Here is a 21,876-nt window from a genome sequence, read left to right on the forward strand (position 1 = left end):
ACGCCGCCGTTTTATTCTATGGTCCCAGAGGGCTATATTTTATGGTAATATCGGCTCTTCTTTTTAAATATATAATACACTCGGCACTCTCCGCTACAACCAACCCTAACCCTAACCCTAAGTCAAAGGGCGCATCTGATTTTTAGTGTAACAAGCCTGCCTCTTTGAATGCATCCGCACAGGCGTCCATGGAATCATAACCGTCCTCCTTGCCGTTCCATAGGCAATACTTGCCCACGGGCGGACAAGAGTTGTCAGAACCGAGGCCACGTCTATCACAGAAATCTTTGATCACTCCTTCCAGCCCTTCTGGGAAGTCGCTCACCGTCGGTACGCTGGTTGGCACGGGTCTAGTCGGGCTTGGAACCGCAACGTCTGTTTGCTCTCCCGTTGACGCAGGAGGCTCCGTCTCAAGATTTTCGGTGATCCAATCGATATAGCTGCCGACTCTGGTAAACACGGAGGGCTCCAGGTTGCAATAGTTTCCTCCTGCATCCTTTATAACCGACGACGCGATGCCGATGACGTGTCCCTTGTGGCCGACAAGAGGACCACCGCTATCGTTCTTGCATACATTCCTGCCATTCCCGCCAGCGCATACAATTGTTTCTGCACCAGTCTTGCCTGCCTCCAAGAGGCGGTTCCAGCAGTCTTGGCGTGGACGAATGGAGAGACCAACCTTGCTCAGTTTATCACTGGGCTCAGGTGGGCTACCAAAATCCTTATAGTTTTGTACGCCCCTTGCGTATAGGTCAGCGCCTTTTCCGACCTTCGTATCCTCCAGTGCAGTGCAGCGCAGGCGAGCTTGATGGCAACTTACCAGCCTAGGGCTATTGCCTCGGAAGTGACCTCGGGATCCGAGCCGTTTGCTGCTAGACTCGCATAGGCGATTGTCTCGCTCTCGTCAAATCCCTCCTTCAAGAAGATGAGGCCAATGTCATGAAGAGCGTAAAGACCATAGAAGTGGTAATCAGGGTGCCTTTTCTTGTCCCTAATACCACTATACTTTCCGTCTTTGGTATTATCCTTTCATGACTGTTAGCTTTGGTCTGCGTGTTGATGTTCTTTCCACTCCGGTACGTGGGCAGTCGGGTGCCCATGCAAACAAGCAACTTGATTAATGAACGGGACTGGGTAGACTGACCGCCGTTCCTGCCTTTACGATAGTATTTCGGCCCGCCTCCTCGACGCAATGGGCAGCAGTAAGAACAGTGTACTTGTTGAGCAGAGTGCCTCCGCAAAACGCACCCATTTGGATGCTGACCACGGATCGAAATTCACCTTGGTTGGCATCCTCTCCGCCAATGATCCTCTTGTTGATAGTCGCCGCGGCTGCTGAAGTGGCAGAAAACGCGAGAGCTAGTGTGATGGTAGCTTTGGGCAACATTGTGTAGGTGACCAGTCGTAGGGCTGTAGAAGAGAAATATATGATACTGCGAAGATTTTTTGCAGCAGTAATTTCAACAGGTAGGTTTTGTTGTATTTATACTTATTACTACTACATGTAAAATATGTGAATATATTTGAAAGACTCGCAAATAAAGGAACCGAGTATCTGCAGTTTGTGCGCATAATTTGTAATTCCCATCTTTTTCATACTTATCTCGTATGGGCTCGCCTCTTGTTTCATGATTTGAGTCATGGAGCGAAAACAGATGCTGCTTCGGCATAAATGCCCCGAACATGGCGAGCAAATCCTGCTAGAGGGACCAGTTGACCTGATGAAATGAATTAAAGCTAAACTTGAAGTCACTAGAAACTTGATCTACATAACAAATAAAGTAAACACGATAAATCCATGTATATAGTTATACTTTGTATCAACTAGAGTAAAAAGAAGCATTCCAACTTAGAAATTCATCCTCGGGTGCTACTTCCCCGCCGTGTTAGTCGTGATATTCACCACTACACCAATCCCGGTTGTTTTCGCTTCCCCGGCGTGCACTTGACTCTCATGTCCAGGGCTAACCAGGCTAACCAGACACTACTGTGTCATGCGTCTGCTTGCTGGCAGCAGACGCCTTGTACTTTTCTGGCCACTGAGCCGGCCTGCTCGTACCACCGAGTGGGAGGACATGGAGGCATTTTACCTCAGTCCAGGCCCCCTGGGCGCGCTTAAAATAACAAGGTAACATTGAATGGCTCCCAAAATGCCCGAAGTAAATTGCCGCCGATCTCTGGCCGACGTGGACCGCTGGCTCTAGAATCTTTGAGCGAAGACGATATCATACTGAGGCGCGCTCGCAATAAACAACGGCGATAACGTGACAAGGGCAGGGTGACTGGGCTCGGAACGTCGCATAAAGCTGCCTCTGGAAATTAATTGAGCAGACTTGATGTGATTGCTAGCTACAATTTCAGTAAGCACTGGATGGGCTATCCGTGCCGCAGACAACCCGCCCGTGATCTGGCGGACATGCCGACGAACCCACATGTCTTTCTCTCATATTAATTGAAACAAATTGACAAATTCGGTAATTCCAGCCTCTGACGACCCAATTACAGTGTGGCCTTTACATAAACTGTCTGGTGTCTTGGTGGGCACATTCTTGGCTGAAACGGTCAATACTTCAACGTGAGCGTTATCGTGACCAGCAAAAGAATAGTGCTCGCGCCACTCTGCTTAACAGTTCTAAGGCATCGACCTTCTCGTTGACAGTGTCAAATCTCGCCTCCATCGTTGTTACACGGAAATGGCTGGTTATATAAGGGCTATGGTCACGGGATTAGGGCAGAAGGTCCTTACCGACTTCTTGAATAGATAGACATCTTTGGTCCCTTTAGGCCTTGAGGAAAACCAAGGACCTTTGATACCAAAGACTGTTATTAGATGAATTGAGTAAATTGCTCCAAGCCCTCTACTGAGCCCTTGCCACAATCGTCCGTTGCAAAGCTCCCAACGCATCATCAATCCTACCACATGCCGCCGCATCCGACACTACCTCGGACCATTGCTGCGGGCTCAACGGCCTGGCTTCTATGGCAGGGGACCTTGTCGAGTCGTAATTGTGTTCCTTCACCCTCGTCCGAAGCAAAGTTGGTGCTGGCATAGACGGTTCGGTCGGGGAGGTCGGGGGCGTTTGGTCTGTCGGTGGTGGAGGCGCGGGACCGGACTCCAGAGCTGAAGTATTTTCGCCGTCGACTTCTCGTCGGGCATCGTTGGCAGAGTCGTCTTGGGGTCGGAAAAGAACCAAGTTTTTGATTCGCCTCACAGCTGTCGGATTCGATGCCATCCACGTCACGGCCCCGATGCCAGATACAGCCTCAGTCGAGCGAGCCAGAGAGACGGAATCAATTGCCGTGCGTGACAAAAACTAGGGCGAGAAACATGCAGGGAGCATCGTACTCTGAAGATGGCCGTGGATACATCGTTCCAATTCCAAATCCGGATGCGGTAGCCGTGTCACCCAGCCATGTTTTGCTCTTCAACAAAACCGGCCCGTGACAACATGGATACTCGGCTTCTACCTCCAACAATCGAGGCCACGCAGACATGACGACGACTTGTCAAACATGTCGAATTGTAAACGCGTCAACGCGCAACCCGTCTAGTCACCCACGACGTCATGTCGGGCCTTCACATGCACTGCGCTATACTAGCGGCGACATGTGACGGCGGTTTCAGCTTGACAGACAGAGTTATAAATCCCCTCATCTTGAAGCAACAATAACTCAACGCAAAGCAACATTCATCTCATAAAACAAACACAATCAACATGGAAAGAAACCCAAAAGACTCGATAAAGTCCACTTGGCGACAGAAAGACCGCTCCGAGTGGACTATTTTCCACTGGGTTTACGACATCTTTGACATTCACCCGGTTAAACTTGACAAGGCCGTGCCGGTGCATCCAAAGACAGACAAGGTGCCGTATCTAAACGACTGGTATCAGCATCGTTGGATTCTCACCCACGCCTTTATTCCCATCGCCCTGCACCACCTATATGTCGTATATACTGGCCACAACCTTACCGCCTGGCAGGCAGGACTTTTATACAGCGCCGCCTTCAACCTCAACGCTATCCGTGAACTTCATCTATTACGCGCACTAGGACACAGGGTCGGTTTCCTTGACGGCGATGTACACGAGCGCGATGGCGTACCGGACGCCAGCGTCAGCAAAGTCCTCTACTCCCTCGTCCTAACATCACTCGTCAGACCAGCCTTTACCGTCTACATCAGCTACAACATTCGCAACCCACCGACATCCATGGCCCTTCTCTGGCTTCCGTTTGAGGTGGGATGCTACGGAATTCTTCTCGACTTCTTCTTCTACTGGTACCACCGGCTTATGCACGACGTTGAAGGGCTCTGGAAGTTTCATCGCACGCACCACCTGACCAAGCACCCTAACCCGCTATTAACGTTGTACGCCGATACTGAGCAAGAGATATTTGACATTGCTGGAATTCCTCTAATCACCTATTTTGCTATGAGGACGCTAGGCTTTCCGATGGGCTTTTACGAATGGTGGATTTGCCACCAGTACGTCGTTTTCGCCGAGTTGGCAGGGCATAGTGGTGTCCGAATGGTGGCCACGCCGCCGAATATATTCAACTGGTTCCTGCGGGTCCTAGATGCAGAGCTTATCCTCGAAGATCATGATTTACATCATCGCAAGGGCTGGAAGCGCAGCGGTAATTATGGGAAGCAGACGCGCCTTTGGGATCGGGCCTTTGGCACCTGTCGTGATCGGGTTGAATGCCACGAGAAGAATATCAACTATGACAACCAACTTGATTTTCCGATTCTATGAGACACTTAAAGTCCTACGATATGAATCGGGACCCCTACGAAACGAATTTGCTTGCGGCCACCAACCGAGAGGACATTCAACATTTTCTCCATTATACGGTTTTTTTTGTGGGTGTTGAGCTGAAGTTTGGTAGCCCGAGTACATGGACTTGCTAGGTTGGAGACGATCTAAAGACTGCAGCGAGCAATCATGGCAAAGACCTTCTCACTTCGGCAACGGGCCCTAGGAGAACTGGGTGCGAATAGCGGCTTGTCGGGGTAAAGGAAGGGGGTTCAACGTCCAACGGCCCATGACGTGTTCCGACCTGTAATATAAGAGGAGTATGTCAAAGCCTGGCGATGGCTCCTGTTGATTGCGAGGCGGAAGATGGGGAACTAGGAGCGAGGGACCAAGATATACACGCTGGCAATTGAAGTATACGACGGGGACTAGGATCGATATCGAGCACACAATAGTAGTTGTTTACTAGGGAATTTCGCAGCCAGGAGCTGGCCTTGTATTTAGTGTTTAATATTGACGGAGCCCATGGCCGCACGTGAGCCGTGTGACCACTAATAACAACAAATCGCAGTGTATACTTGCCTGTAGTTGGGTGCACGTTCATACCTCGCAGTGTAATATGGTATGTCACAAAGTGAACAGGAACTTGACCATGTGGAATATACCTTTCACCTACCGCTAGAAGCCTCCGAGGGTGTTATCAGCTGCACCACCGACAATAATTATAAACTTTCGTGTAGCCGCAGAACAGGCTTCCGAGCCCATCGTAACTCGGGACGATTTCACACAGTCCATAGGTATCTGTCAAGCAAAGCCTGCCCGGGTAATACTCCCTTTCTCCATGTTCAACTTTACAGGCAACACTCAGTCCACTACACGAGGCGATGTAATTACATTCTACTGCTTATTTTCAACATTATTGGCTAATCATCCCAGTTGGACTCTCGAAGTAGGCAAGTGGACACTGCCCTCTCTAATTCCCGGGTAATTGCCATCCAAAAAGTCCTGCGAATAAAAGTGAGCTTTGTCAATCTTGGCCTGTTCATAATTGACAAGCCCCAGACTGCCGCGTACTAATCTCGGCGCCATCCCATCGATAGTGTCGAGAGTGAAGCTATCCATCTCGAAGGGGTCTTCACGAATCATACGCCTACTTCGTAATATCTCTAGTATCTGTAACTCATCTGCCGTAAGATGCTTCTCTATGCCGTCAAGCGTCTGACCTTGTTTCGCATCGTCCTGTAAAGCTTTGGAGTCAAGTTTTCTAAGCTTATCAAACAGGGCGTCTTTCTTCTCCGGCGGAACATAAGTAAACGCCTTGAAGCAAAACTGGAGAATCTTGGAGATTTCCAGTTGTGACACTTTGCCGGCCGCGTCGGCATCAGCAGTACCTTGAATAACTAAGACGAAAAAAAAAAAATTAGTTAAACGACTGCACCCGATGGACATGGTAGTCTTGGGCACTTCATACTAGGCCGGAACAGATCAAATGCCCTTTGGAACCCTTCCTCATCCATGTCCTTGATTATAGGCTCGTGTTGTGTGCGAATTTGCTTGGTAGCACTGCTCACCGCCAAGAAGAAGCGAGTGTAGCTCTCGACCGTCTTCTTGGAGTGCCACGAGCCCGCCGCCGCTTCGCTACAGTCGCCGCGAATCGAGGCCGAAATAGTAGCCGCCGCCGAGAGACCGCCTGTTATGGCGAGGTGGACGCCCGAGGAGAACAAGGGGTCAATAAAGCTCCCGGCGTCTCCGCAGATGCGCGCATTCGGCAAGTGATATGTAGACGCGGTGTAGGACCAGTCACAGGCGGCTCTGACATGAGGAATAAGCTCTGCCTCTGAGAGAAGTTCTCTTATCCCGGGTGCCATGTCTAGGCATTGCTTGTAAAAGTCCAAGGTTGAAGGACGCCCTAGCTCGTGCTTCTTTTCAGTCGCCATCTTCTGGTCTTGGACAATGCCGACGGAGCGAGTGCCATCGTGTAGCGGCATGAACCAAGCCCATCCGCTGGCATCTGTTTGTTCATTAGTACCGAGGGCCAACGCCTGAGAATGTAGGCAAATCCAGTCATGAGAAACTCACCGTCTAATGCCTCAAAATAGGGCGAACCTTCCATGTGTGTCCCCGGACCGTACACATTGTCACTCTTCCAGTACGCCCATATGGCGGCATTCTTGAAATTATTGTTGAACTTGCGGTTCTTTAAATACTTGGTGCTCAGGATACCTTGCCTTCCGCTAGCATCCACGAGGTACTTGTAGGTGATTGATCCGGAAGTGCCATCTTTGCGCACCCACGCGGCCCGGATTCAAGTTGTCTTCGAGGTTCCTATTCATGTCCGGTTTCAATCCATTGGCCACGGGCTCAAATTGAATCGTGTCAACTTTGGTTTCGGAAAAAATTTGAGCGCCACAGGTGCCAGCGTGCTTGAAGAGCAAGTCATCGAACTCGGAGCGAATCAAGTTCCAGGCGTATCCATTAGGGCCGCCTGCCTCGAGAAAGTCGGTGTCTTGGTAGATGTTAGTTTATTTGTGAAGTGGATAGATGTCTGAGATTCAAGGACAAGCAGGAGAAGGAGACTTGCAGGCATCGGGCTGAGCTTGAGCGAGTCGGAAAACGGCACCGTTCTATGATTGGTATTGACTTGTCAATTTGTCATTCAGGGAGGCAGAATAAAGGCGACTCAGGTACCTTGTGGTAGAACCCATATGCATCAACAGTGTCATAAAAGTCTATGAACTTGAAGAAGTGGCGGAGAGAAGGAAGCGTGCTTTCGCCGATATGGTATCTGCGCCAAGGGGAGTGAGCCCAAGCAAGGTATTTGACGCAAGACCAGGACTCCTTGAAAACCACTTCTATCACTAACCTGGGGAACTTATCTGCCTCCAGTACCACGGTCTCGATACCCTCGCGAGCTAGAGCTGCAGCAGCATACGAACCAGCGGGGCCTCCTCCAATGACGAGAACGGTGCAGCTTGGTGGAACGGCCATGACAGGGAGGACGAGAGGGTCGGTAGCGGTGTAGCTTGATGTATGGAAATTATAATGATGCCAGGCTTCCAAGAAACTCAACGCTAGCCAACCGTGTGACGTGTTCGAACAATAAGCAGGAAACGGAAAGGGGTTTAAAATAGCATTTATCTCCAAGTTGTTTTGACTGCCGCTGAAAGACCTCTGACTATCAAAAAAAGCTTGGCTGGCGGTTAACTCCGATGTCCGCAACGTCCGCCGCAGGATTATCAGAGAATGCCTCCATGCTCTCTGCCGCTCCTGATCCCAAGTAAGCACCAGCGAAAGCGGGGAAGGGGACTTGGAATATACCTAATGTATTCCTGAGTTGTATCTGTGCCGTTCTTACATATCTCATTACGTGTTTTAAGGGGACAAGGACAATAGAAGTCAGCCACTACTTTGATTGTGGCGTAGATCCGCAGCATGAAGCTCCAGTGCTATCTGGGACTATTGACTGGCCACGGCCATGGCTGCTGCCAAGCTGTGATTTAATACTATGCATAACCAATAGCTGGATTCGAAAATGTGGTATGGGTGTGTTGAGAAGGAATATATATTGATACGCAAGGTAGGTAGGGTATCATTCATAACGGGCAGTTGAATCTGTGATGTTGCTTGGCGATACGACCCTATTATGAGAAGCAGCAAGGAAACATTGAATGTATAAATGGAACTAGCGGCAGTATAGCAAGAGCTGAATATTCAATCGAACCACCAATTGTGGGTCGAGGACACTTACTGGCTTGGAGATGATGCTACATATGTACATATGGAACCATGGCTCAAGAGCAAGGCTGGCGGGGATCAAGCCGCGAGGTTGTGGAAACGTGGAAGCAAGGTGGCCGTGGGTGCCTTGAGAACTGTTGCACAACCGGGTTTGCACTAGTCAAGCGCATGAAAAGGCGTCTTCTATAGTTATGCAAAAACATGAATGCCTTGGGGGGTCACAGGCTGATTCGTTATAATGTTGAGGTAATATGCTCGGTTCCATTTAAGGGGCGGCGATGTTTGCCGCCTCCTTCGGTCAAGTGTCCGCCCAACTATCAATTGATGTCTATGGAGCACATGAACCAAGCTATCCAAGTGATCCATGTTGAGCATGGGCCTCGCACAACTCAGCCCGGCCAAATTTGTAGTAGGACAAGTCTGTTGTCATTTCGGCCGCGAATCAGTTCTTTTCGAGTGATGAAACCTGCATAAATAGTTGAATCTGGGAGAAGGATAGTATAGAGGTAGGACTACGCAAGCACGTCCTTTTCTGTATAATAAGAACAAAGAAACTACCATAGCTTGTTAAAATCCAACTCGGAGAAGCAAGGCTGAAAGAGATTGTTAATCTAGGCCCCAAATCCTCAGCAAAACCGGGTGTAATAGACTGAGTGTCACGTTCTCCAGCTAGATTAGACTCTAGACTTAACACACCGAGCAAAAGGGTTTCATGCAACTAAATTACTCAGAAAACCAGATACTAGCTCAGAAAAATAGTTCTACATCAAGACACACGACTACAACATAGTACACCTCGCCCGACAGCGAGAGACTCAAGTACAGACCTGCCACAGTCCCCTGAGAGGCATCCCACAAAGTATAAGGAGAGAAATCTCTTGGCAGTAGCTGGTTGGTGAAAAGATCAAGCAGACCCCATTCAACTTTCAGGGGAAGAGAAGCGAAGCGGGGATGAAAGGTGAAGAGCAATCAAGTTAGACCTTGTAAATCATGAGATAAAAATGGATTAACTGTCGACGATATTATATTAGCTTACTAAGGTATTTAACTATTAATTTCTTTGGCCAAGGACACCAGTTGCTGCCTTACCCTTTTATTACTCATAGTAAAGACATGTAATACTAGATGCTTGCCGTGGACGTGTACTCTGGGCGCACGCGAAATTACCCCTTGGGATTTCTGACTTCTAATGTGTTAGACACACACAGCGTATAATTTCTTGTGGTATAACAAGGGCCGATATATAAGGGCTTAAAATAAACTCGTATTTAGCTAATAATTCCCTCTAATATTTAAGGCACTTAATTTTCTCAAAACCTTCAAGGGCGGATAACTCCTTTGTGAGCAAGCGAGCCTGGAGGGCCTAAGGATTCTCAAATTAACTCACTATAAAATAAGTGGCTCTTATAAGGACCAATGTAACTTAAGCTAACCCAATAAGGCAGCTGAGGCCGAGGACTTGTTCTTGAACAGCCGGCGTTTCGTGACGACTTGTCTTCTCGCTGGTATTGGCTGCCTTGGCGCTGTCTGCAGGGTCAAGTGTGGGCGAGGTTAATTATAGGTCCAACTTGCCAATAAAGTTGCATGTATGCATTAAGGAGCCAGTGGTAGGCCATGGCAATCGGCATTAGTTCGAGTATTTCACCAAAATCGGAAGTCGTCCGCGCAACCCCTTGCTGCTGCAGTAACTTGAACTGCTTCGGTTTTTGTCTAATCAACTTTCAGAAAGCATTAAAACACGAGGAGGACCCATGCTTCTCAATTTAGAATGCGGCTTTCCTCTCAGCAAGGCAAACTTATGATCTCCTTGCCAAGGAAATACCAGGGCAAGGTGTGACTAATACGAACCAGCTCAATACGAGCTGTATGACGCAATATGCATTGACTATTAGGGTGGATAATTTTATGGTTAGCCAAGATAGCCTTGAATGGTTATTTATAGTTATTTTGTTAGACAGGAAACCCCGGCAACTCATGGACTATAAGTAAATGACATGCTCCTATGCCTAGCCAAGTGTGTCGAGCCCAGCAACAACTAAGCATTCGTACCAGACGCATTTTATATATTCATTCTGCTGTGAAAAACTGTCAAGATGAAGCACTCCACAATATCCCTTGCCTTTGTAGCAGGCCTGGCCCTCGCCCACCCGGCCCCAAGCCCGCCGTCGGCCGAGACAACATCGTCGTACACACAAACCATCGCAAGCCAGGCCCAGGCCACCAGCGTCGAGATGGAGGCCGAGATCCAGCGCTACTGGACAACCGAGCGTATCCTGGCCATCGACCACGATCCTTACTCACCATCCGACCCGCCCGAGATACCCCCCGAGCTCCGACCGCTCGGGCAAGAGTACTCGGGCAAAGGCGCCGTCCCATCGACTGTCGGCCGGCTCTTCTACTCGGTCCACATGGCAGACGGCTCGCTTCACGATAGCACATGCACGGCAACGCTCCTCCGTAGCCAAAACAAGGCCACGCTCGTCACGGCCGCCCACTGCATCCACACCGGCCGCCAGAGGCCCGGGAGCGAAATGTCGCTCAGCTGGCACGCCAACCTGCTCTTCGTGCCGGGATATCACGACGACGTGCCGCGCGCCAACTTCACCATTGCCCGCGCGTTCCTGTCTAGTCGCTGGATCGACGAGCGCGAGCACTATGTCGACGACCGCGCCTTCATCGTGCTCAACCGACCGGACGCGACGGCGCCGGCGCAGGACATTCAGTTCAAGCAGATCGACCCGCCGTACGGCACACGCTACATCATGGGATACACGCGTTCTGTGGCGTTTGGCCCAAAGGACACTTACCGGTATGGCACACCGGCGTTTACTGGCCGCCGACTCGCCGTGAGCCATGGAACCGCTGAGGACTGGTGGCGTTTCGACCACGAGACGACGGGTATTCCGAGCGTACAGAGCGGCGGCTCTAGCGGCGGGCCGCATTTTGCAGAGTTCAATGAGCAGACGGGCGTTGGGACCGTCGTGGCTGTGAATTCGCTTGAGGACTATAAGGAAGAGGACGGTGTGAGGGTGACGTGGATGCTTGGCGCGCCGGTTCATGACGAGTTTTCAAAGGGTCTTTATGATGCCGCACAAGTTGTGAAGCCGGCGTTGGCCTGAGTACGAAACTACCATGACCTCGGTAGTAAGGATAAATATCATTCTATTCTGATACAAATGTCACAACTGAAAAGTGTCAGTATATTATTACGCGGTAGATAGGGATCAAACTAAATGTACTGTCCTTTGATCCAGATTGGGCATCCGATTTGTAGCCGCTAATCGGTACTTTGACTTCTCAATAACTGCCGTGAAGTGATGCGAGCAATGCCGGCGTCTGACCCTGCCTCTATTCCGGTAACTCTACAACCACACCATTCTCAAGTAGGTCCTCAACTATAGCCTCTTACTTACATTAAGTCGCATACAACAACGGCATCTAGCCGTAGGTATTCTTTGCTTCCATGCCGGTGCCGTTATCAAGTAGCAGCTTGACCATAGACTCGTGCCCATATCTAATAGCACATGTATGCAGCGCCTGGCCGAAAGTATCCTTTACTTTAATGTCGGCGCCATGATCAAGCAGCAGCTCAACTATAGACTCATAACCGTGTCTAACAGCACATATGAGCGGCGTCAGGCCAAAGGTATTCTTTGCTTCAATATCGGCGCCATTGTCAAGAAGCAGCTTAATCATCGACTCGTGACCATATAGAACGGCACATATAAGCGGCGTCTGGCCGTGGGTATCCTTTGTTTTGATGTCGGCGCCATGACCAAGCAGCAGTTTGACCACTGCATCGTGGCCATTCTCTGCTGCAAGCCATAGAGGTGTTCGCCCCTGATAATTCTTAGAGTCTGGATCCGCGCCGTTCTCGAGCAGTAGCTTGACCACTGTATCGTAGCCTCTCTCTGCCGCGAGCGATAGTGGTGTTCGGCCCTGATAGTTTTTAAAATCTGGATCCGCGACGTTCTCGAGCAGTAGCTTGACCATGTCGTAGTGCTCCTTTTCCATGGCTTGCCATGGTAGTGTTCGTCCCCCATACTCTCTAGGCTCTACATCCGCGCCGTTCTCTAGCAGTAGCTTAGCTACCTCGTAATGCTTCTCTTCTACCGCAAGCCATAGCAGTGTTCGGCCATGACAGTCTTTAACGTTTGGGTCGACGCCACTCTTCAGTAGTAGCCTGACTATTGTATCGGAGCCTTCCTCTACCGCTAGTTGTAGCGGCGAAATTCCCCTTTTAAAATATGCAGTTAGCCCGGGGTCTGGATTCGCGCCGTTCTTTGGCAGCAGCTCGGCTAGTAGCAGTCCGGCCACCGCATAGTGTTCCTCTGCTATCGCAAACCACAGTGGTGTTCGGCCATCGTAATCTTTGGCGTTTTGGTCAGCGCCGCTCTTTAATAGTAACCTGACTATTGTATCGGACCCTTTCTCTGCCGCCAGGTGCAGCGGCGTGACTCCATTATCGAAACATCCAGTTGGCCTCAGGTCTGCGTCGGCGCCGTTCCCCAACAGCAGCTCGACAACCACCTCGTGCCCCTTTTTCACCGCCAACCACAACGGCGTTCTTTCATAGTAGTCGATGGGATTGAGGCTAACCCCGTTCTCAAGAAGCAGACCGGCCACCTTGTCGTGACCCTCCTTTGCTGCCAACCACAGGGGGGTCCGCCCGTGGCTATCCGTGGCATCTGCCTCATGTCTGTGCCCGTTCTCGAGTAAGGCTATTATTGACGTTGGTAGTCCGAAATATGCCGCAAGGTGCAATCCCGTCATCTCAGTTGGCTCCCAGAGACAATCGCGGAAGCAATAGTCGTCTTCGTCCGGCATTATCACCTGGGCAGCACTGGACCTTTTGCCATCACTCTCAAGAAATGGCAGGATTAGTCCTTCCACATCACTCAAGGCACCGTAAGAATGGTATCCCCAATTTCGTGCGGCGTAGTCATAAAACCGGTTGGTCTGTAGCCGCCGTTTATATTCTTCGTTAGTTTCGCAGAATCCACTATCGAAGACACTAAATGAGACATAGGTAAGGCAAAGTTTTGTAAGGTTGGTATGAGCGTCTTGAAAGAACTCTGCCCATGATCTCTCAAAGTAGGCCTGGGCCGTGTAATGTACCAGTCGGACGGCATCACTGTCTTTGTCGATGGTGACCAAACCTGCGCAGACCGAGCCAATCACCTCTGCGCTGGGAATGAACTTCTCATCCAGCTCCAGCTTTCCAAGCTGGATTGCGAGTGCATGTTGGAGTTCGACTACAGAAAGCACCCTTCTTGCGTGAACGACCCAGCATAGAATTTGTTCTGCCAGGACTGAAATATTTCCCCCTTGGCTTTGGACTCTTGTCACGGCCTGCTTGTATATTTCATCCAATTCTCTGGGCAAGTTCTGTAATGTCGACTCAATATGCCCGATTGTTGGCTCCCTGGTTAAAGCCTCTATATGTAACGGGGCAAGAAGGAACCTAGTTCTGAAGGTCAAGGTTCAGGATCCAAAGCAGGTAAGGACATGAGGACTAGTTACACACATTCCGTGGATGGCCGCAGCTATTTTGATCTTGATTTTGGCTTGCAAATGAGGTTTGTTTTCGACAAGGGGTAACCTGTGCATCTGACCATTCAGGTATGTTTGCACGTCCTCATCTAAAGCACGGATTTCAAGTGACAAGCCCCCTGTAAACTTGTCTGTAATCTCCTGAATCGGCCTTGAAGTTGCAAAGAGATTTGCTCCAGTTTGAGATTGGAAATTGAAGAGCTCTAATAGAAAGTCTGTCCGGAAGCCTCTGGACTCTTGGCATTCGTCAAGAGCGTCGACAATGATGAAGATCCTTGAATAGGCTGAGGCGGCAGATTGGAGAAGTCTTCGTATATCTCCGACTGGCGGCCGCGTTCCATTTGGCCTATGGTTATTATAAATCATTTTAAGACTCTCCAGCACGGAAGACTGGCTTCCCGTTAGCTGCTTTAATAAACTCGCTACTAAGTTATGGATATTTTGCTTCCCTTGCTCTCGAAAGTTACAGTAGATATATGCAATACCGGTGCTCGTATCTTTAGAAAATCTTTTAGTGAGCTCGTCGACAATAACAGACGTAAGAATTGTCTTCCCAGCGCCGGGAATTCCGTGGCAGAATAAAGTCATTTGACTTGATTTAAGCCACCTTTGGAACTCTTCCGTGTTGAGGATCCATGTGCAAGTTCCAGGTTGTCTTTTCTGCAAGTAGTCACTCTGCTGGGGCCCGTAATTGATAGGTGTGAGCCAGTCAAGGATCTCATTTCGTGCCTCAAGTTTCTTATCTGCTGGCGTTTAGCATAATCCACAGACTCAAACAATGGCTGGGGCCTCATTCATACCTTCCACAAGATCTTGAACTCCTTCGCGCACCTCCGATACATCCTGTCGTATCTCCTGTACTATAATCCGTAGACATTAGCCTTTTGCAGGTAGTTGAAGCGTCCAGACAGCACAGTTTTTTAGTTGGCTCGAGCACTATTTCCGTACATGATATAAAAACTTACACTGTTTGATCATTCTCGCCGCTGGTCCGATATTTTTGACTTGCCTTGGCTTTAGAACCCTTAGGAGATCCTTCGCATATGATGCTGCCACAACCGCAGCATAGGGCTGCCAAATCTTGTGTTTGTGATCGTCGGAGTAGTCGCAGATCCCTCTGATGACGATACAAGGGAAGCTATCCATTAAGCCCGCAGCTTCCATCTCGAAGCACAGAACATCCCACTCGTCTCGCAACTTATCACGAAGCTGGGCAGATTTCATGACCGCATTGCCGGAGGCGATAAGTCCGTAATGAATAGCAGGATTGTCAGACTCTCGATCAAGTCGCTTCTCCACCTGTGTCGCATCACAAGTTGAACAGTTCTCCCCGCCAGAATGAGGATAATCCGACCTGAACAGCTGGTCCTTATCCCCGCCTGGAAACCGGTAATCTCTCAAGGTATTCTTCTTTGTCGACATGAGAGCAACTTCGGCAATGTATTGCGTCATTTTCCCCTCTCCAAAGTCGTGATCGGATTGTAAGAGTTGGACGGCTGTAGATAACACCGTGGGGGGCTTGTTCAAATGTGACTCGATCGAAAATTCGTTGTTTTTAAACTTGCCCATGTCATATTGAACAACGCCACCTTAAGCCTGTTTAGCAAGCCGTAGTAGGACATTGTACTAGCTGACACTCATGGATACTTACCGTGACCTCCCCTGGCAGTACTAACAACAACATCCCCAAGACGGATGTCTTTCCATGGGTCGTCTAGATGAGGCCGTTTTGGAGCTCCTCCGCCCACTCCGACCATTAACCCGAATCGAATGTTGCCAAAACTCTCAACCATGCGCATGGCCGTAATGGCGGCAGCATTTGTTCCGCAAGTACCCGATCCAATAAATGCGATTGCGACGTTGTGTGCTCCCATTCGACCGAGGAAATAGTGGTTCTCGTCGCTTTCGGCCGTTGGGCACGTTTCATGCTCTTCATCTAGCAATGCTCTTGCTGCATTCAACTCTGAACGAAGCACACATATCCATCCCACTGTATATGCATCGTTTGCTAACTGCCGTTTGGCATTGCATTCTTGGGCCCCATTATTGCCGGAGCTTGCTTTTGCTCTCTTTGCTGTTGTATCTGTCGAATCGTCTTTCTCGTTGTCGACTAGGTATCTCTTCAGGTTTGGTGATTGTTGCATCGTGATTATTGGGTTTCGCGATAAGTATCGGTATTTGCGGCGTTCACTTTGTCGTATAGAGCGGTCTTTGGGCATGGAACCGTACGGCAATGATGGGGTAGACTGCGCCTAGTTTGAGGCCTCCCACCGAGCTTTGAAGGAAGACGACGATGATTCGCCCAACAGTAGATACTGAAAAGTGCTGGGCCACTGGAGCGTCAAGCGGACCAAACCCAGGGTCTTTGGGGTTCGATGTCAATGTTGGCTGCCTCAGCACGCCTGCGCGAGCAGACTGAAATCACCATGTTGGCGCACAAGAGGAGAGTAAGAAGAGTAAGGCTCTGTGATACCCAACGAAATTGCCAATAAGGCTGATTTCGATGTTGCAGGACCCATAAAATTTCCTGCATGTCTGGGCGATCGAGTCTCGTCAGCTGAGTGCTGCTTCAAGACGGAATATGAGCCGCGGTGACGGGCTCTGGGGGCATACTACGGCTGATCGACTTGAAATTGCACGCTGAGAGCCTGTCACCTGCATCATATACTTTCGGTGTGGCACTATGAAAAGCTAACAAGACGTTTCCTTGTCTTGCTTCGCGGCGCTTTGGCATCGCAAGCCGTTTGAGAGGCCGCCCGACCAGCGATGGCTCCCTCTTACTGTGGCCTCTAACATTGTAGCAACTAGAGAGGGACTTCAGCCCCAAGACCTCCTTCTGCTACTCTGACTAACAGGATTGTTACATGATATAGTAAGTAGCGTACGTTCAAAGTCGGCCATGATAATCCATGCCGGTCTATTCAGCGGAGTGGAAGGATACACTGAAACATCAATATTTACGTACCTAATGGATACCTTGTTAATAGCCAACAGGCACACCGACTGTGCCAAGGGCTGAGTCAAGGGCCCGGAGTCAATAGCTCAATCCATAGAATAATATAACCGTATGATACCGACTGCTCGTGGTAGAAGTTAGTCGCAGTTGCGGTTGCGGTTTCGGCGCTACATACCTCAGATAAAAGGTGGATGCTTGGAATGAGTTAAATTTACTACTGCGTTATTCTTGTTGTTCCTGCAACGAACTATTAGTAATAACCGCTCGGTTCCAGTTGCGTCCTAGGACGAATGTAGTCGCAAGGTAAGCATGCATGCATCTATACATCCCACAGTGATGCCTAACTATGCGGCCGTTAGGCATTCTTACATGCATCGTGGCAAATTCATAAGCACTGTACTCCGTACCCAGCATTCATCTTCTTTACCAACCTCATGGTCAAGAAGAAAACAAAATAGCGGCTCAACTGAGTTTCCGGTGTTTTATCCTGATTGACACTCACCATGGGCTTGTCTCGGATTATACAATCCTTGAAGCTGAAGCCAAAGGAGCAAAAGCAGCTTCACGGCGGCTTAGGACCACATCAACCACAGCCACAGCAAACACCATCATCATCGGGCAGCAAGCTGGCCCGGAGTGCCTTGCCGCCCGAGGGTATTACAGATTCTCCGTCGACAGATTCAAACGCGGCACCCGATGCCTCTGGAAACGAAGCCTCAGATGCCTCAGATACATCCGATAGGCCCGGTAAGGCTTCATCTGAGCGCTTGTGGTCGCAGGCCTACCAGGATCTCTGCGTACGTGCAGAGCCGGGCCTGATGGACGAGTTTGAAGCACAGCTGGGTGGCCAACCACTTTCCAACTCGAAAAGTGTCAAGGAAGCCGTGATAAAGCGTCTCAGCGAACGAGAAAATAAAAAGTGGCACTTCACTTTGATGGGCAAAACCCATACAGTTCGCGACCAGGCACAGAGGCTTGTTGATCTTCTGACCTTTTCCGACAGCATCGTCAAGCAGGCTGTCAGCACTCAGCCGTATGCAGCCCTGGCTTGGACTTCTGTGTCTGTGCTTTTGTCCGTGAGTAGCCCGTATTATATCAAGTCAGAATGGTTGCTTACTGGCACTTGTAGTTGCTCAATGCTGCCTCTGCCCAGAATCAAGCTCTGGTGGACGGATTTGAGGCAGTGAGTGTTATTCAAAGGTATTGGGCAGCCTGCGAGGATATCTTCCTCTCCGAATCCCAGCAACATAACTACTGTGAACTCGCCACCGAGCTGCAAAATCTCTACTCGTTAATGCTCGAATATCAAGTTAGAGCCATCTGCCATCTCTCGAAAGGGACAATAAAACGTGCGCTCAAGAGCCTGGAAAACGATTGGGGGAATAAATTGAATGCTATTAGGGACTGTGATGTTACATGTAGGAACCTGAATGACGTTCTTTGGCGGGGAGAAGCCCGCGAATCCCAAAGTGTCCAGTTCCGAAAAATGGATGAACACCGAGACCTCCAGCTAAAGGCCTTGCAGGCTGCGGCAGACGAAAGACAAAACGGCAAGGTAAACAACTTTCTACGCGGTCTCACGGCAGCGGCAGGGCAGTACAAGCGGGGGAAGAACATCAATCCTACGCGGGTACCGGGCACCTGTGAGTGGTTTGTTAACAATGAAGACTTTTGCGAATGGCGCGATAGCCAGTCATCTAATCTACTCTGGGTGTCTGCCGCGCCTGGCTGCGGGAAGTCCGTGTTATCGCGGACCTTGATAGATGAGGATTACTTGATAACGGATCTCACAATCGAGGTCGACCCTTCCGGGGTATACACCTTAAGGGGCACAAGGTCAACCGTGTGTTACTTTTTTTTCAAGCACGGAGACAAGTCTCGTGAAAAGATGACGAGCTCTCTTTGCGCAATCCTGCACCAGCTGCTCTTGAGCCATGGCACAGAGGACTTGCTGGATCGTGCAGCGGAGAAATATGCGTGCCAACCAACTATGCTCGAAGACGCTTCCGAGATGTGGAAGATTATCGAGGAATACGTCAACTCTTGGGACACAGGAGACATTATATGTGTCTTGGACGGGTTGGACGAATGCAACAGGGAAAGCAGGGATGAATTCATCCAGATACTACATGATTTCTTTGGTGGTGAGCGGAAGCCCGGCCAGCCTCGCCTAAAGCTTCTCATAACAAGCCGGCCGGAGTATGATTTGCGCTTGTCCTTTGACTCCTTCCCCAACTCGATCTATCTTCACTTTGATAGCGACGACAAGTACGAGGAAATCAGCCGAGATATCAACTTGGTCATCGATTCGAGAGTCGAGTCCATGTTCAAACAACGCCTGCCGCTTGAGGATCAGCGAGCCATCTCTAACAAACTAAAGAGTAAAGAGAACCGCACATATTTATGGCTACATCTTACACTTGAAATTATAAGAAGAAAGCCTGCTTTCTATGGCAGATTGAGAGATATTGACGATTTTTTAAAATCTCTGCCAGCTACGGTGTCTGATGCGTACGAGACCATTCTTAATCGAAAAGCTATGGATCAAGAGGACAATGCAAGGAAGACAAGAGCTCTGCTTGAAGTTGTCCTAGCAGCAACGCGACCTCTTCATCTCGACGAGGCTAATTTCGCCTTGACAATGGCCCTACAAAAAGATGAATTCAAATCTTACGAGCAGTTCAAAGCCTCAATATGGCCAGGGGACTTTAAATCGGTGGTTAAGGACCTATGTGGTCACCTCATCAACGTGTATGACGAGCACCTCTTCTTCATACACCAGACCGTCAGGGAATTTCTCCTAGCAGAGAATGAAGAAGGCAAGAATTGGCAGGGTAGCTTCAGTATGCTTGGAGCGAACAAAACCATGTTCGAATCCTGCGTCAATTACCTCACTTTGCCTGACTTCCCTGTCGAAAATGTGTTGGTTGAAGCAATCGATAAGACTGAATCTGAGCAGCGCACGCTGCCATTACCTCTTGAGAACGATCCTGGCAATTGGGGCTTTGTACCCGAGAATACACACCACTTTTTCATGCATTCTTCTCTATACTGGCCCTACTACTGTCATTCACAAGTTGCCTCGGACAATGAAAGGGTTTCTAATCAGCTCAGGAGACTTTTCCGGCCGTCCAAATCTTCTGCACAGCTTTGGTTCACGTTATTCAACGCCAAGGATGGCATATTCTCCTCCACGAACCGCAAGTGGACTGAATTGGCTGCAGCGAGCCGCGCTGGGCTTTTGCCGGTTGTGAATGCTATATGCACCGAAAGCAATGCCAGTATCAACGCAGTGGTCGAAACAGTCGGTTCAGCCTTGTACGTGGCAGCATATCACGGTCACGTCGGCGTGGTTGACGCACTGCTATCTTGGGGCGCCGACTTCAACATTCGGGGAGATGACGAAAGGTATACACCCCTACACGCTGCAGCAAAAAATGGCCATCGAGAAGTCGCTCAGCTGCTTCTTTCCAAGGGCGCAAAAGTTGATGATACGACTTCTGGTGTTCAGAAAACGCCATTATGCTGTGCGGCAGAGGACGGCCGCCTCGAGACAGCCAAGACCCTTCTTGCTTTCGGGGCCAGCGTCAATGGTTCTGGTGACGAGGCTGTCATGACGCCATTGTACAGTGCCATACATGGAAATCATTGTCAGATGATACGTATGCTTATTTCTGAGGGTGCCGATGTTAATAGGCATACTCATTTTGGTATACCTATATGCAGGGCAGCATACCGCGGCCGTTACGAAATAGCCTGCATGCTTGTTGACGCAGGTGCTAATTCTGGCGACATCGGTAGGGCTCTTCACATCGCTGCGGGATGTGGCTACTACAGGATGGCTCGGATGCTTCTTACAGCCGGTGCTGATGTGAATGCTAGATATGGTTATCGACACCAGTTAAACACGCCATTATACGAAGCCACAGTGAATGGGCACGAGAAAGTAGCCCAATTGCTTCTTTCTAAGGGTGGTGACGTGCTTATCACGGAGGGGACACTTGCATGGATTAGTTGCAACGAAACAATATCGAAATTCGTTCGCGACAAGGTTGGAAATGCAGTCCCAATAACACCACATTTGCTCTTGGCCGTTGCAAGGAATCGGCAAGGCGGAGATCAAATCATGGCCGTCATTTTGGACAAGCGAGGCGGCGATGTTCAAGTAACAGAGGAAGTAATCGAGACTCTGTTAGAGAACTCATACGCTGGATATGACCTCATGAATGTCCTAGTCCAGCAGCATGCAGATGACAGTCAGACGGCTGAAAGCTTGGTCCAAAAGGAGTGGCGTTCTCATTTGAGGTATGAGCAAGTGCAGCCGTTTCTTAAGCAGCACCCTATCACGCGAAGAATGATGATGGCCGGCGTGAGAAACATTCATCAATGGAGGGAAATCGTAGAGCTGCTTATAAAATACAGAAGAGATGAGTTCCTTGCCATATCGAACGATGAGCATGAAAACTTTGGAGATGCTCGGGGTCGTTTTCGACGTTGGCGGGTTGTGGACCTCCTTCGGCGGCTTGATCAAGCTCGGGCAAGACATTGATGGAGACGCGTTAATAACATCAAGTTGATGGGAAACCAGGTCGATCGTTCCATAATTTCTATCCTCCAGCTGTTGCTAGCAGTGGATAAGAGAAACGACGGGCACGACATGATTTTAGTACCAAGACACATATTAGAACACGTGTAGGCAAATGATGGTTCTTTCGCCATGGCATCTAGCTAATTAGAGTATCCGAGTCGGATAATGCAGCGAAGATATGATTTAAATCACAACTGAAGAACTTTGGCTTTGCGAGAACGCCTAGGCTTGGCAGTAGAGATCCTCTGGGCTCGACGATGAAGGACAGAAAATAACTGGAGGTTAGT

The 21,876-nt window shown here is 49.5% G+C and overlaps 6 protein-coding genes across 6 annotated transcripts; 3 read left to right on the forward strand and 3 right to left on the reverse strand.

The window, feature by feature from the left end:
- Positions 1–142: 142 nt before the first annotated feature.
- On the reverse strand, positions 143–1,387 carry MAA_01416 (Peptidase S1/S6, chymotrypsin/Hap, active site protein; the record flags this gene model as incomplete). Its single annotated transcript, XM_007819414.1, has 3 exons — positions 143–710; positions 821–1,026; positions 1,145–1,387. 3 exons carry the CDS (start codon positions 1,385–1,387, stop codon positions 143–145), a joined length of 1,017 nt encoding a protein of 338 aa, XP_007817605.1.
- Positions 1,388–3,716: 2,329 nt separating this feature from the next.
- Positions 3,717–4,757, forward strand: MAA_01415 (Fatty acid hydroxylase; the record flags this gene model as incomplete). The annotated part of the gene is made up of 1 exon (XM_007819413.1): positions 3,717–4,757. The coding sequence occupies one exon, from the start codon at positions 3,717–3,719 to the stop codon at positions 4,755–4,757; it is 1,041 nt and encodes a 346-aa protein (XP_007817604.1).
- Positions 4,758–5,684: 927 nt separating this feature from the next.
- On the reverse strand, positions 5,685–7,745 carry MAA_01414 (radH flavin-dependent halogenase; the record flags this gene model as incomplete). Its single annotated transcript, XM_007819412.2, has 6 exons — positions 5,685–6,148; positions 6,205–6,768; positions 6,837–7,008; positions 7,052–7,263; positions 7,318–7,381; positions 7,446–7,745. 6 exons carry the CDS (start codon positions 7,743–7,745, stop codon positions 5,685–5,687), a joined length of 1,776 nt encoding a protein of 591 aa, XP_007817603.2.
- A 2,840-nt stretch (positions 7,746–10,585) lies between these two features.
- MAA_01413 (Peptidase S1/S6, chymotrypsin/Hap, active site protein) lies at positions 10,586–11,611 on the forward strand (the record flags this gene model as incomplete). The annotated part of the gene is made up of 1 exon (XM_007819411.1): positions 10,586–11,611. One exon carries the CDS (start codon positions 10,586–10,588, stop codon positions 11,609–11,611), a length of 1,026 nt encoding a protein of 341 aa, XP_007817602.1.
- A 319-nt stretch (positions 11,612–11,930) lies between these two features.
- Positions 11,931–16,189, reverse strand: MAA_01412 (Ankyrin repeat-containing domain protein; the record flags this gene model as incomplete). Its single annotated transcript, XM_007819410.2, has 5 exons — positions 11,931–13,956; positions 14,020–14,788; positions 14,846–14,905; positions 15,011–15,634; positions 15,697–16,189. 5 exons carry the CDS (start codon positions 16,187–16,189, stop codon positions 11,931–11,933), a joined length of 3,972 nt encoding a protein of 1,323 aa, XP_007817601.2.
- A 1,315-nt stretch (positions 16,190–17,504) lies between these two features.
- On the forward strand, positions 17,505–21,550 carry MAA_01411 (Ankyrin repeat protein; the record flags this gene model as incomplete). The annotated part of the gene is made up of 2 exons (XM_007819409.1): positions 17,505–18,077; positions 18,131–21,550. 2 exons carry the CDS (start codon positions 17,505–17,507, stop codon positions 21,548–21,550), a joined length of 3,993 nt encoding a protein of 1,330 aa, XP_007817600.1.
- Positions 21,551–21,876: the final 326 nt, after the last annotated feature.

The sequence above is a fragment of the Metarhizium robertsii genome (genome assembly GCF_000187425.2).
Source record: "Metarhizium robertsii ARSEF 23 chromosome Unknown MAA_Scf_9, whole genome shotgun sequence".
Taxonomy (NCBI): domain Eukaryota; kingdom Fungi; phylum Ascomycota; class Sordariomycetes; order Hypocreales; family Clavicipitaceae; genus Metarhizium; species Metarhizium robertsii.